We start from the raw sequence: 13439 nt of genomic DNA on the forward strand, positions 1-13439 counted from the left end.
CCAGATTCGCTTGAAATTTGATTGGTAGATAGCTATAGTCAGCTACACATCCCAAAATTTTAGACCACCAGCTTTATTTGGTTCAAGTGCTCAATTGAGTTTATGTCCCATAACTGCAAAACTTTGAAGCCTACTAGCCTTCTAACGGTAGAGGTCAGTGATCAAACATATCTTGGGGTAAATTCTTTGGGTGTAGACACCTGTTTACCAAATCTCAGGCGAATCTTATCAGTTTTAACTTCCCGGCAAGCTGCCACAGAGGCTACCCATCTTGGACAAATCAAGTAAATCAATAGTCAATTTATCAAGTCTCGATCACTATCCACCACGTAATACCCTATCAATCGTTTTCTTGACAGCGGCAGTGCGTTGTAGCTCAGCCCAAAATTTCCCCTCAATAATTGATTCTCAATGGCCATCTCTGTGATTGACTAGGTGATTAAAAGAATAAAAAGGGTCAATACTTCCCCTCCCCCTACCACCACTGGCATCATTTCTTGATTGATAAATCTACAAAAGTCGAATTTTTATCTTACCACAGAAACCTATAGAGTAGTATACATATTGGGATAAGAGTTTAACTTATTTTACGGAAAAATTCCTTTAAGGAGTAATACAAAATTATTGTGAAGATTCTTCAGGGATTTTATATCTAATTTCTTGTACTGTTTTGATTTTTGTTTCTTTTAAGTTTCATTTATTCATCTGTAGTTATTCCTGTTCGTTTTAAAGTTCACTTATTATATGGCTTTGTTTCTGATCGTTTTATATTTTAATCACGCTGTTTACTTTTCCTTGAAGTCCATTCTTGGAAAGTGTCGTAAAATTAATTCTGCAATAGGAGACAAGAAACCGCTGAATTTATGCAACCGTTGATGGTAACAAAGAGAATATATATCACTGCTGTGAAACTATGAAAACTGTTAGTAGCTCATATAAATCTTTTAAGCTTGGCTTTCCAGTGCTTTTATGGTTGCTAATAACTTATGTACGATTACCGTCTTGTTTTGAAGCTTTTCAATCTGTTAGACATCCCATCGTTCCAGAAAATGTTCTCAAATTCTGACAAGTCAAAAATATACTTTTTTTCTGCTTCATTCAGAATTTTTTGAAGTAATTTATCGTAGGAGAGATTGGAAAACACTTGGATAACCGATAGGAAAATTACACTTTAAAGAGAGCTAAAAGAGGAAAAACAAAGTCATGGATTCTGTTACTTTTTTGGCGTAATTTTTTTTATTATTTGGCATTGCACTTTGAGTGTGGTATTCTCCAGAACTGCAATTTAAAGAACAATATTCGTTTCAGACGTACCTACCCACAGGAAGAATCTCCCATAAGGGTTGTCCAAGTGGGAATTTATTTGGAAAATATTATGGAAACATTAATTTTACATAGTTGTGATGTTCGGACCGTCTTGATCTGAAACTGCATTGTTTCCAATGTTCTCGATTCCACTCCCCCTGGATCGCTGGATCGATCCTGTGTACACTTTTGTTTTAAATATTTCGAGTTTAAACTTCAGAAGTCACCTGGACATATCACCCTTTTTCTGAAGACTATCAGCAGCACCCCTCCCTTGGGCTTTCAGTAAAAGACCCTCAAGTATCACAAATTTCATTCAAAGCCTGATTGTGTCTTCTCTGGTTCCTTTGTGAACTGATAGAAGAAAGGGAAAAAATTAATCAATTTCTGGTGTCTTTCATATATAAAAACTTTTAGTATTTTTTTTTGTTCTTGCATAAAACGCTAGTTTTTAATGTAAACTTTTTTTTAGGGTCCCTGGAGCCACATCTGATGGACAACAAACTGGAGCACTACAGAGAACAGTATGTTATAATTTCTTTTCGAAACAAAGCCACTTATTGGTATAGTATAAATCATTTTCTTTCTAATTTATAAATTAGTGAAACAAGCTATATCTAGCCCCCGAAATATAAGCTTGGAGTCTGTGATTCAGCCTGTGATAACGAAAGATTGTGATATTTGTTCAGTAGACAACTTGAACTTACTAGGGTTTTTTTTTTTTTTTTTTTAAGGAACTTTTGTTTTGAATTTTTCTTTGTTCTTGATCAGGGTCGTATCAAGGAAGTTTTTTTGGGATTAATATGGTTTCCCGCAATCATGGTCAAAATACCACTAAAATTAATTACTGGTTGCTTATAGAAGATTTTAAAGCCAACACTCCCCCTTCACATCCATGGTACGGCCCTTTTTTTGAATTTGATCATGCTCGTTTTCTTTTCCTTTCTTTCTTTTTTTTGAAATTTGTTAACCATTTGTTTTCAATATCCTAAGGATATTTTATCAATGTCTTTTATTAGTGTTTTGTAATCACTGTAGTGCAGTTATCGTTACTGATATATTTTACTATTACTGCAGTTCTTTGATGATAAGTGCTAATTGGATTGTCTAATTTTAGGGATTATTATCTGCTTTTTATTTACTGGAAATAAATCAATTTAAGCTATTAACACTTGAGATAATTGCCTTAGATGGGATTTTTGGGATGATAATGCATTGGACTCAATTTTTTATTTCAAGATCCGGAAGTATGTTTTATGCAACAGTAACGTAACGGCATTTAATGTAACCTACAGCTTTAGAAATGCAAACAAGGGCAGTGCTTTCTCCATAATCTATGTACCCTGATTGCCTGTTTTTGGTATAATTGGCCATTGGAAATATCCAGTTCGACATTTATTTATTCCTATTTCCCTAAAATTTTTAATATTTATGAATAGGAATTGAAGTCCTTCCCAAAAGCCTCGAGTTTTAAAGTAGATTGATGCATCGTACTTTCAGAGATTGAGTTCAATTCTGGGTTTCGCTCTTATCGTGTTTTGTTAAGAGGAAGTAATTAATGTATACAGGTATGTTAATTTGAAAATAAATGTTGTTCATTTATAATTTTATCAGAAGTTAGTAGCTTGGGGAAAGTAGTGTCTTAATTTGTTTTTTTAACTGTTTTATTCCATTTTGATTATATTAATATTTGTCTTAAGTGCTTAATGTTAAAGGGAATCAACCACGCTTATACATGGTTTCATTAGTGGATGATTTATGCCAAATACTTGGATTTTCTGTATCGTCAGCTGTATGTCGCTATTTTTTTTGTAACTGGTTTTAGGGAGAGGGAGGTCCCCATTTGATAGATAAGATAAGATAAGATAAGATAAGATAAGTTTTATTCTTCATTATATATACACATACAATATTACATGCTATTATTCCCCCAAAGGCTCATTGGCCTGTACAAAGGGGGAAGACATGAAATGCTTACTCAAAAATGAAAAACAAAACACTTACTCACATACAAAGGAGAAGAAAAGAAAATATAGATACAATGAAAACTATAGAAAAATAGAATAAATAAGCTAAATTAATTAATTAGATTAAACAGACTAAAAAAAAAACTAACAAAAAAAAAAAAAATAAACAAAAATATAAAAACATAAATAAAAATAACATCTACGAAGCCAAAAATTTTTAACAATTTTTTTTTTCCTTTTTTTCTCCTAAACAAACCGAATGAGTGGCACCCTCGAGCTGATTCAGGCAACTTATTCCAAACAATATGACACGCCATTAGAGGATTAAAATCCGAAGACGCCCCCCCCCCCACCCCATTGAAATTTTAAAGTTTTGGGCATCGAATAACTTTTTTTTTTATAATCTTCATTTGGCCTTTGAAATCGAGAATTTTATTTCTGACCAAGATGATGTATTTTGGATAGACAATGCAAAAGAAAATTTAACCCTTGGAAAAGTTATCGTCTGTTTTTATATTTAACTGTTCTTTCTTTTTCACTAATTCTCGTTTTTATTGGTTAAAAAGGCGAAAACAGTAAAAATCACAAAAACAAAAAAATCACATCTTTTTATAAAAACATGTTGCAAATCAGATGTAATACTGTGTCCAGGTCTTTTGAGTTGTGTCCTATGCATGATTTTGGTTGGGGGTGGAGCTACCAGTCATAAGGTTGTTTTTAGGTATATTTCGGCCATTAAATAACCAAATTGGACGTGTTTCCTCACCTTTTTTAGAGTAGGTTACGCAAATACTTTTCCGATAGTTTTAAAGCGATTGACTATCTTGGAATTTTCGCTCGATGGTAATTTGGCCCTTTTCCGGCAAAATAGCTGTCTTGCGACACAAATAGCAGAAATCGTCACTTGGTTTTAGCATGATCTCTTATGCTACATTAAAAGATGCTAGAATTTTTTATTTTCGTTTGAATGGACCTTCTCACGATATTTAAGGACGACATATAGTATATATGGTTCATAAAGTAACTATAACTTTATGAACTCCCGATATATAGTTCAGAATGTACATATTTTACTCTATTTAACGGCATAGTCGCCAAGTTCGTTCAAACACTTATCATGCCTCACAACTAATTTTAAAGTAATCTTTTCATCAAAACTTGCCGCCTGCTTCGATAACCAAGAATTCACTGCCGTTTTTATGTCGTCGACATCATTGTAACGGTTGCCACTGAGGTGTTACTTGAGGTGGAGAAATCGATGGCAATCGCTCGGCGCAAAATCAGGAATGTTGGGTTGGTGATTTATAACATCCCGGCAAAACTGTTCAACAAGTTACGGGTCTAACCTGAAGTGAGAGGTCTTGCATTGTCATGAAGAAGGACATTTCCCTATGTCAGCATGCCAAGTTTTCCTCTGTGGAGCTTTCATAAATTTTGGCATTAATTTTCTGTATTATTAGTGGCTCCTCGTTGCATGAAATCGAACAAAAAAACACAATACCTATTCGAAAACACCGACGCCATGATTTTCCGCTGGGAAAGAGTCTGTTTGGCCTTCAACTTTACAGGGAGTGTATGTGTGTATGTGTCACTTTACAGGGGAGTGTATGTGTTTCCATCCCATGTTCTGTTGCCCTGATCTGGGTGTTCGAAACCAATGTTTCGTCTCCAGTACAACCAGTTGCCAACTCAATGACAATCGTTATAATGATTACGACGGCGAAAAAACGGCAGTGAACTCTTGGCTATCGGAGCAGACGGCAATCAAACAGTTCGTGGTAACGAACTGTAAGTAAGGAGCGGCCCGGCTCAATGGTAACCGAAACTGTAGAAAACAGAATTTTGATACTAATAGATACATCAAAAGAATCAGATTTTAATGCTGATTTCAAATATATAAATTTCATCAAGTTTAGTCCTACATATCAAAAGTTACGCCTGAGAAAATTTGGCTGATTTTCGAAAAAAGGAGAAAAGACCCCCTAAAAGCTATATAACCCTAATGAAAATCACACCATCATATTCAGCGTATCAGAGAACCCTACTGCGGAGGTTTCAAGCTCCTATCTGCAAAAATGTGGAATTTTGCATTTTTTGCCAGAAGAAAGATCACGGATGAGTGTTTATTTGTTTGTTTGTTTGTTGTTTTTTTTCCCAGGGGTGATCGTATCGACCCAGTGGTCCTAGAATATCGATGGAGGGCTCATTCAAACAGAAATTAAAAGTTCTACTGGCCTTTTTAAGTGACCAAAAAAATTGGGGGGCAGCTAGGCCCCTCCCATGATCATTTTTTTCCAAAGTCACCGGATCACAATTTTGAGATAGCAAAATTGTTCATCGTAGTCGAAATTATGATAACTATGTCTTTTAGGATGACTTAATCCCCCGAAGTCCCCGGGGGGAAGGGCTGAAAGTTATGAACTTACCCAATGTTAACATATAGTATTGGTTATTGGGAAGTATACAGACGTTTTCAGAGGGGATTTTTTCTGGTAGTGGGGGGGGGGGAGTGGGGCGGGGGTGATGTGGAAGGATCTGACCATGAAGGAAGTTTTAATGGGAGAAGGGACATTGCTATGAAGGGGGTGCCGAATAAGATAAGAAACTATATATAAAAAAAAACAAGTTTTGCAACTGAAAGTAAGGAGCAACATCAAAACTTAAAACGACAGAAAACATTACGTATATGATTGGATCCATCTCCTTGCCAATACCTCGCTCTTTAAGCCAAAGATTTTTTAGTACTTTCCTAAGAGCTATTTATTCTAATTAACGGCATTTGTGATTAAGGGGTCAGTTTAAAGAATGGGAACAAAATTCGAACTTTAGCTTAGAGTACAAGATATTGACTAGGAGGCGAATCCTCTAATATACGTATTAAAAATATAAGAATATAGAGGTTCGTTACATAAGTTAATTTGCAACTTACGTATACTTATTACTAATAAAAACGTTCGTAAATAAAATTAAACAGGTTTCGGGAAAGCCATTTAACCAAATAAAAGTAAAATTAATATTCAATTATTTTTAATTATCCATGTACGGTGAGCCAAAATCAAAACCTGCATTAATTCAAAAACGTTCAAAAATTAAATAAAAAAAACAAGTTTTTTTTTAAACTGAAAGTAAGGAACGACGTTAAAACTTACAGCCCCTTTCATATACGGAATAATTTCTGTTCGTTTTAAGTTTTAACGTCGTTCCTTACTTTCAGTTAAAAAAAACTTGTTTTTTTTTATTTATTCTTATAAAGAGGTTACTTTAAAATTAATTGAGAGGTTTGATAAGCGTATATATATATATATTATATATATATATATATATATATATATATATATATATATATATATATATATATATATATATATAAACATATATATATATATATATATATATATATATATATATATATATATATATATATATACACACACACAACATATATATATATATATATATATATATATATATATATATATATATATATATATATATATATATATATATATATATATATATATATATATATATATATATATATATATATATATATATATATATATATATATATATATATATATATATATATATATATATATATATATATATATATATATATATATATATATATATATATATATATATATATATATAATCCTCTTGTGGGAATAGAACAAGCAAATAAACACCTATCATTTACCATTCTTTGACCATTCCTTCGTCAAATAAAGTAGATGCCTTCTACTTTGTTTGTAGAGAAGAGGGGGCCGTCGCCAACGATTTTCACTATTTCTGCTACCAGTCTTATTTTTAAACCAATAGGCTTGATTTTTATACACAGAGTAGAAAAAAAAAATTGGCGTCCTAGCATGAATTTATGAGAACTTTAGGTGTCAACATTAAATGTGTGTATACCCTTGATCAATAGGCTCTCTTGTACCCTGAATAACCCTGATCATGTGGTCAAGGCAGACAGTAAAGGGGCCAATCAGACCGGGCCAAATATTTCAGCTATATACTCGAACAGTAATATTTAAAATACAAAATAACTAGATTTTTGACTACATAAAGCACACACGAACGCCTCATTCACTTGACATTGTAGACGGAAAGGTCACATCCAAATACTAGGCCTCAATGATTTTCCCGTTCCACCTATGAAATGAGGGACTGGAAGGTTGAGCCCAATATCTGTTTATATCTAACGTTCACTGGTAAAATAAATTTGTCACTATTAAGAATTGTCCAGAAAATTCATTAGAGCACATTCATTTTTGGTTTGTTCAGTTTATCCTGCATAAAAGAATAGCAGAATTTTCCTGTTTTCCAACAGAGAGTTTCACCAAAACAAATACTCTGGGATTTCATCTGATTTGCTCTTTTTCTGATTCACTACCAATGTAAAGCTACTCCTTGGAGTCTTCAATTCCCTTAAGCAACTCCTCTTCCTGGGATCTCTCTTGTGGCTCAGCTCTGTCTGTTACAGATGCTGGGAGGAAATCACCCTTAGAAAACACATCTGGTTTCAATGGCCATATGGCTGTCATGAAAAAAACCGCGGTTACGTATTGAGGACTCATCTTTTGAATGATTGAGTTTTGCGACATCCTGCGCAGATATCGTTTGACCTGGATTTTGCTGAAGCCAGGAATCATAGCACTCATCGACAGCGCATTCCTAAGGACTATAAGGTGACACGTTCAGTGGTTGAAGGCGATATGAATAATGTATTGGGAATTTGAGAAGGTGGATCCCTTTTCGGCTACGGAAATTGATGATTTAAATTAATGATTGTCAAGCAACAATAGAACTGAATTTTCCAAAGTTGCTTTGACTAGCTTTTGGAAATTTGGAATAGACAAGTAACAAATATCTGCTGTTATCCAACCATTTAGATATGCAAGATTGGTATACCCAAGGGAAGGGGCGTCTCGAAACATTCTTTCAGGGACTTTAACACGAAGAAAAGACATACATCAGGGAAATCGTCTATCCACTTGCACTTACGAAACACAGGAAGGGGCGTTCTTGTCATTTTCGGCTGAGACAGTTACCTGAACTTGTTTTGTTCCTTTCTTTGCAACAATACATTGGGCTTGTACAGCAGTAGGAATTCCAGTTTCGTCGCAATTACAAATTCTAGCTGTTCTGAATTGATAACGGACATAATGAATTCAAGTTCCTTGAAAAATTGTTTGACAACTGGAGCATTAAACCCAGCCAGTCTTGCTTGGCTGGTGTTTTCCGGCGTTCGTGTTGAAAGCTCCGAGTTGCGTCTTTTTAAAGTTTTGTGTATCAGTCTAAGCCAGCCATCTAATCTTTAGCCCAAATTATTGCGACTATGATAGAAAGCATCAATAGCCAGTCATAAACCATCTTTCGGACGGCATCAGAATGAGGTTCATTAAGCTACATTTCTGAAGATAGATATTGAAATCTTTCTCTCTTGTTTTTGGGTAAACAGTGTTCGCAGAAAAGTCCCAATTACCTCTGAATGTGCTAGTTCCTTTGCGTGGGCTGTTTCGACCCCCTCACTTTTGATTTCACAAAGATGTTTTTTCGCCCATGTTACATCATCAAATACTGTTGTCTTTTTTAAGCCTAACTGCTCAGCAGCTTTACCAAAGGTTAGTTTTTCCGCCAACACAGACTCTTCAGCCTTTTTAAGGTTCTCCTGATCAGGTTGGCCACAACCAGTTCTCAAGTACATTTGGACCATCTAAAAAGAGGTTAATCAGTGACCCATGTTAAAACAAAATACTTGAAGTACCAAGGACTTCAAAATGAACATATTTTCTGCCTCTGAGATCAATCTTGGGTTTATTCATACCTAGAAACTGCAATTTTCTAATTTTTTTTTTCTTTTTGTTGTATAAAATTTACGAATTTTTTTGGGAAGTAGCATATTTTGTCAGTGTTGCCTCTTAGAACCGTGAAAATAAATAAGCAAAACTAGTTTAGTGAACTTGACAGCGCATTTCGCCCATAAAAATTCAAACATCACCAACCTGTTGGATCCCAAAGACAACTACACCTTCAAAGGAAAGTTTTGCCTTCTTAACCTATTTGGTGCCATATGGCAATTAGCTTATGTTTGCTGGTTATTCATTCATTTTTATTTCTAAACGTGGCGCCCTCTGCTACCAACCACTGTATATGAAGGTAGTTTCCATTAAAAGTGGAATTGGTAGTTTTTGCTAATTTTACAAGACGTTTATGATTATGTAAGTTTTCCTTTAACCAATTCGAACAATCAAATTTCCTCTTCACTGTCCTTTGTGTTTAAGCGCTTATTTCAAATAATACTCTACATCAGTAAGTATGAACGTTTTTACGGAGGTTTTGAACCTCAGAATGGATTGATGAATGCAACATTACATTTTGAAACACCGCGGACAATTCCCGTCTGGTTCCAAAACGGATGGTTCTGCTTGTCCTTGAGCCAGTGTCCACGTTGAGTGAGCTGAAGTGGAAATATTTTTGTCTATGTCGAGGTTGACTATCTGAATATGTTCTAAGCTTCCGCCACGAAACCAAGGTTCTGCTATCCAGATGAAATTTTCGATCAAGCAGACAAGCACCAGTTCCAAGTTGAAGCCAGGTTAAAATGTAAAAGTATTTAAGATGTGTCACAGTTTTTTGAGCCGAATATGTTTTTAAATCAATGAATAGAAAAATTGGGAGATTGAGAAGGGGAGAATTTTCCCACGGGTTCATAAGTGCCGTGGTCTACTTTCAGTCCGTGATTTCGATTGATCATATCATTTCATTTTCTATAGTTGGCACTGAGGCAAGAGGATGGTATCACGTGTGCCTCTTAAGCTTTGATAAGGTCTTGCATTGCTAAAGAAATGTGAGTTTAGCCTTTGCTCTTCTCTTTGTATTGATATTAGAAAGTTCGCCTGTAGGAATGAAATCAGCTTTTGAACCAAGAAAAATGCTTCTTTTTTTCACAATGGCTGGCTGATTTATTTGACTGACTGACTGATTTACAACAGCCACATCGGGTAGACAACACAATGCCTTATAAAAACGGCTGCAATTCTTTTACTCTCAACCGATCAAGGTCGTACCCAGAGGGGGGAGGGGGTGAAAAAATCTGATAATAAATTATCCATTCAAGGAATGTTTCTTTAATCTATTTTAAAGAAGCCAGTATGCTCAGTCCCTTGAATGCCAGCCGAAATGTTATTCCAAATTTCTGTAGCTAAATAATGGATAGTGAAGCCAGCTTTTGTCGAGTCTCAAGGCTCAACTACGAAATTATCGACATTCCTTGCATCATATGTGTGAAAGGCGGTATTAACACGAACGAATTGACTACAGACTGAAGGATATACACTATTCCGACATTGATATGAGAAAATGGAAAAACGAATTTGTCTTACGTAAAGACTTAAGTGGTTTTGTCATTAACTGCTCCAACATAATATCCCAACAATCAAAAGGCTTTATTCTGTAGAATTTGCGCTCTCCAGAAGTTCGCACAAAAATCACTCGACCACTGAACACAGTCATAACAAAATATAAGGTAATACTGTTGCATGGAATAATGTTAGAAGAACTGGTTTAGGTCAACTATGCTTCTATGTTTTTAACCCCCCCCCCCGAACCTCATGTAACTTCTGCTGGTAGATCACTGTGATGCTTTGAAGATATATTGAAATACAGTGAAAAAAAAAAACTAGGTAACGCATCTCTTTCATCTGCAACGAAGCTACACTGTTAAAAATGCCTTTTCATTAACATTTGCTGGAATTCCAGCTCTACTTTGTATATTATTTAATATAAACTATTGTTAATAGTTTCATACTTGATTGTTGGAACGTTAGAACCTTTCACGTTCCGGTGTCTACATTTCATCTAATCGGTATTCTCAAGATTGTCAGAATCAGCCTTGGTGTAGGTTTTATGCTTTTGACTGTTATGTTTCTGATATTCACCTTCGGGTAAAATGAGCTTGTAACGTTTGCTGGTTAGTATACGATTGATTTCTAATGTGCATTTCAGGCTATTAAACTTGTGTTTTCATCCCTATCTCGGAGTGACTTGTATACAAGAATCATACAGCATATTCAAAACAAGGTACGGGGGTTGGATGCCTCTCCTTAGCAGATGTCACTGATCTCTAATGTGCATTTGAGGCTAAGAATTTTTTTTCTGGAATCAAATCATTTTTATCATCAAATCATAGGCAGCGCGCTAGCGCTACCTAAGTAAAGAACGATGTGGGCACAATGTGTTTTTTTTTTTTTTTTTTCTCCATACCCGGGAACTTCGTATCGAATGAGTTGTCGTAGAAACTTCGAAAAGGGCTCATTCGATTGGAAATTGGGGTGGCTAGTGCCCTTTTTAATAGTCAAAAGTGATTGGAGGGCAACTAGCCACCACCCCACACGCCCATCGTTCCCCCAAACACATGAAATCGAAAATTTTGAGATAGCCATTTTGTTCAGCGTAGTTGATTTCCAGATAGAAAATATATTTTTGAGGAGGACACTCCCCCACAATCCTCGGGGCAAGGGTTTTAAGTTATGGCCTGAGGGCATATAAGAACAATGTTGGCACAATGTACCATATATTATTTTTTTACTTTAGAGCAGGGCACTTCGTATGGAAGGGGTCGTCATAGAGACTTCAAAAGGGGCTCATTCGATTGGAAATCGAGAGTCCTAGGGCCCTTTTTAATAGTCAAAAGTGATTGGAGGGCAACTAGCCCCCCCCCCCCACCCACGCCCATCATTCCCCAAAACACATCCAATCAAAATTTCAAGATAGCCATTTTGTTCAGCGAAGTTGGTTTCCTGATAGAAAATGTGTTTTGAGGAGGACACTCCCCCACAACCCTCAGGGCAAGGGTTTTAATTTATGCCCTGGGGGCATATAAGGTCTTTATAGAAGCCGTTGTCGTAGAAACTTCAAAACAGGCTCATTCGATTGGAAATTCAAAGGGCTAGTCCCCTTATCAATAGTTGAAAGTGATAACAGGGCAACTAGCCCCCCCCCCCGCCCCTCAGTCCCCCAAACACAACCAATTAAAACTTTGAGTTAGCCATTTTGTTCTGCGTAGTTAATTTCCGGATAGAAAATATGTTTTTGGGAAGGACACTCCCCCACAGCCCCCAGGGCAAGGGTTTTAAGTTATGCCCTGGGGCACAATGTTTTTTCCTCTCCATACCCTGGCACTTCGTATCGAAGGAGTTGTCGTAGAAACTAGAAATTGGAGTGGCTAGTGCCCTTTTTAATAGTCGAAAGTGATTGGAGGGCAACTATCCCCCACCCCACGCCCATCATATCCCCAAACCTATACAATAAAAAATTTTAGATTGCCATTTTGTTCCATGCAATTTAAAGTTCAGAAAATTGTACCTTTGAGCTGGACACTCCCCCGCAGTCTTCAGGGCAAGGGTTATAAGTAACCCTTGTAATACCCCAAACACATCCAATCAAAATTTTGAGATAGCCATTTAGTTCAGCGTAGCTGATTTCCTGATAGTAAATATCTTTTTGAGGAGGACACTCCCCCACAAGATAGAACAAGATAGCCATTTTGTTCAACGTAGCTGATTTCCTGATAGTAAATATCTTTTTGAGGAGGACACTCCCCCACAGCCCTCGGGGCAAGGGTTTTAAGTTACGCCCTGGGGTTTTTATAGAAGGTTTTTATAGAAGGTGTTATCGTAGAAACTTCAAAAAAGGCTCATTTGATTGAAAATTCTAAGGGCTAGTGCCCTTTTTAATAGTCGAAAGTGATTGGAGGGCAACTAGCCCCCCCCCCCCCCAAACCCCATCATTCCCCCAAACACACCTAACCAAAATTTTGAGATTGCCATTTTTTTCAGCGTAGTTTATTTTAAGATAGAAAATATGTTTTTGAGGAGGACACTCCGCTACAACCCTCGGGGCAAGCGTTTTAAGTTATGCCCTGGGGGCATATAAGGTTTTTATAGAAGGTGTTATCGTAGAAAATTCAAAAAATGCTCATTCGTTTGGAAAGTCAACGAGCTAGTGCCCTTTTTAATAGTCGAAAGTGATTGGAGGGCAAATAGCCCCCCCCCCCAAGCCCATCATTCCCCCAAACACATCCAATCAAAATTTTTAGTTAGCAATTTTGTTCAGCATAGTTGATTTCCAGATAGAAAATATGTTTTTGAGAAGGACACTCCC

The 13439-nt window shown here is 36.0% G+C and overlaps 1 protein-coding gene across 3 annotated transcripts in view; it reads left to right on the forward strand.

The window, feature by feature from the left end:
- The window catches only part of LOC148942191 (uncharacterized), a 131422-nt gene that overhangs the window by 26743 nt on the left and 91240 nt on the right, over positions 1–13439 (forward strand). For all 3 annotated transcript variants that reach the window (XM_089103460.1, XM_089103462.1, XM_089103461.1), the window contains one exon: positions 1778–1829. In XM_089103460.1, coding sequence (XP_088959586.1) covers positions 1778–1829 — 52 coding nt within the window. The remainder of the gene's footprint in view (positions 1–1777; positions 1830–13439) is intronic.

The sequence above is a fragment of the Artemia sp. Qi Xiang Cuo genome, chromosome 17 (genome assembly GCF_049724085.1).
Source record: "Artemia sp. Qi Xiang Cuo chromosome 17, ASM4972408v1, whole genome shotgun sequence".
In the NCBI taxonomy this organism is placed as follows: Eukaryota; Metazoa; Arthropoda; class Branchiopoda; order Anostraca; family Artemiidae; genus Artemia; species Artemia sp. Qi Xiang Cuo.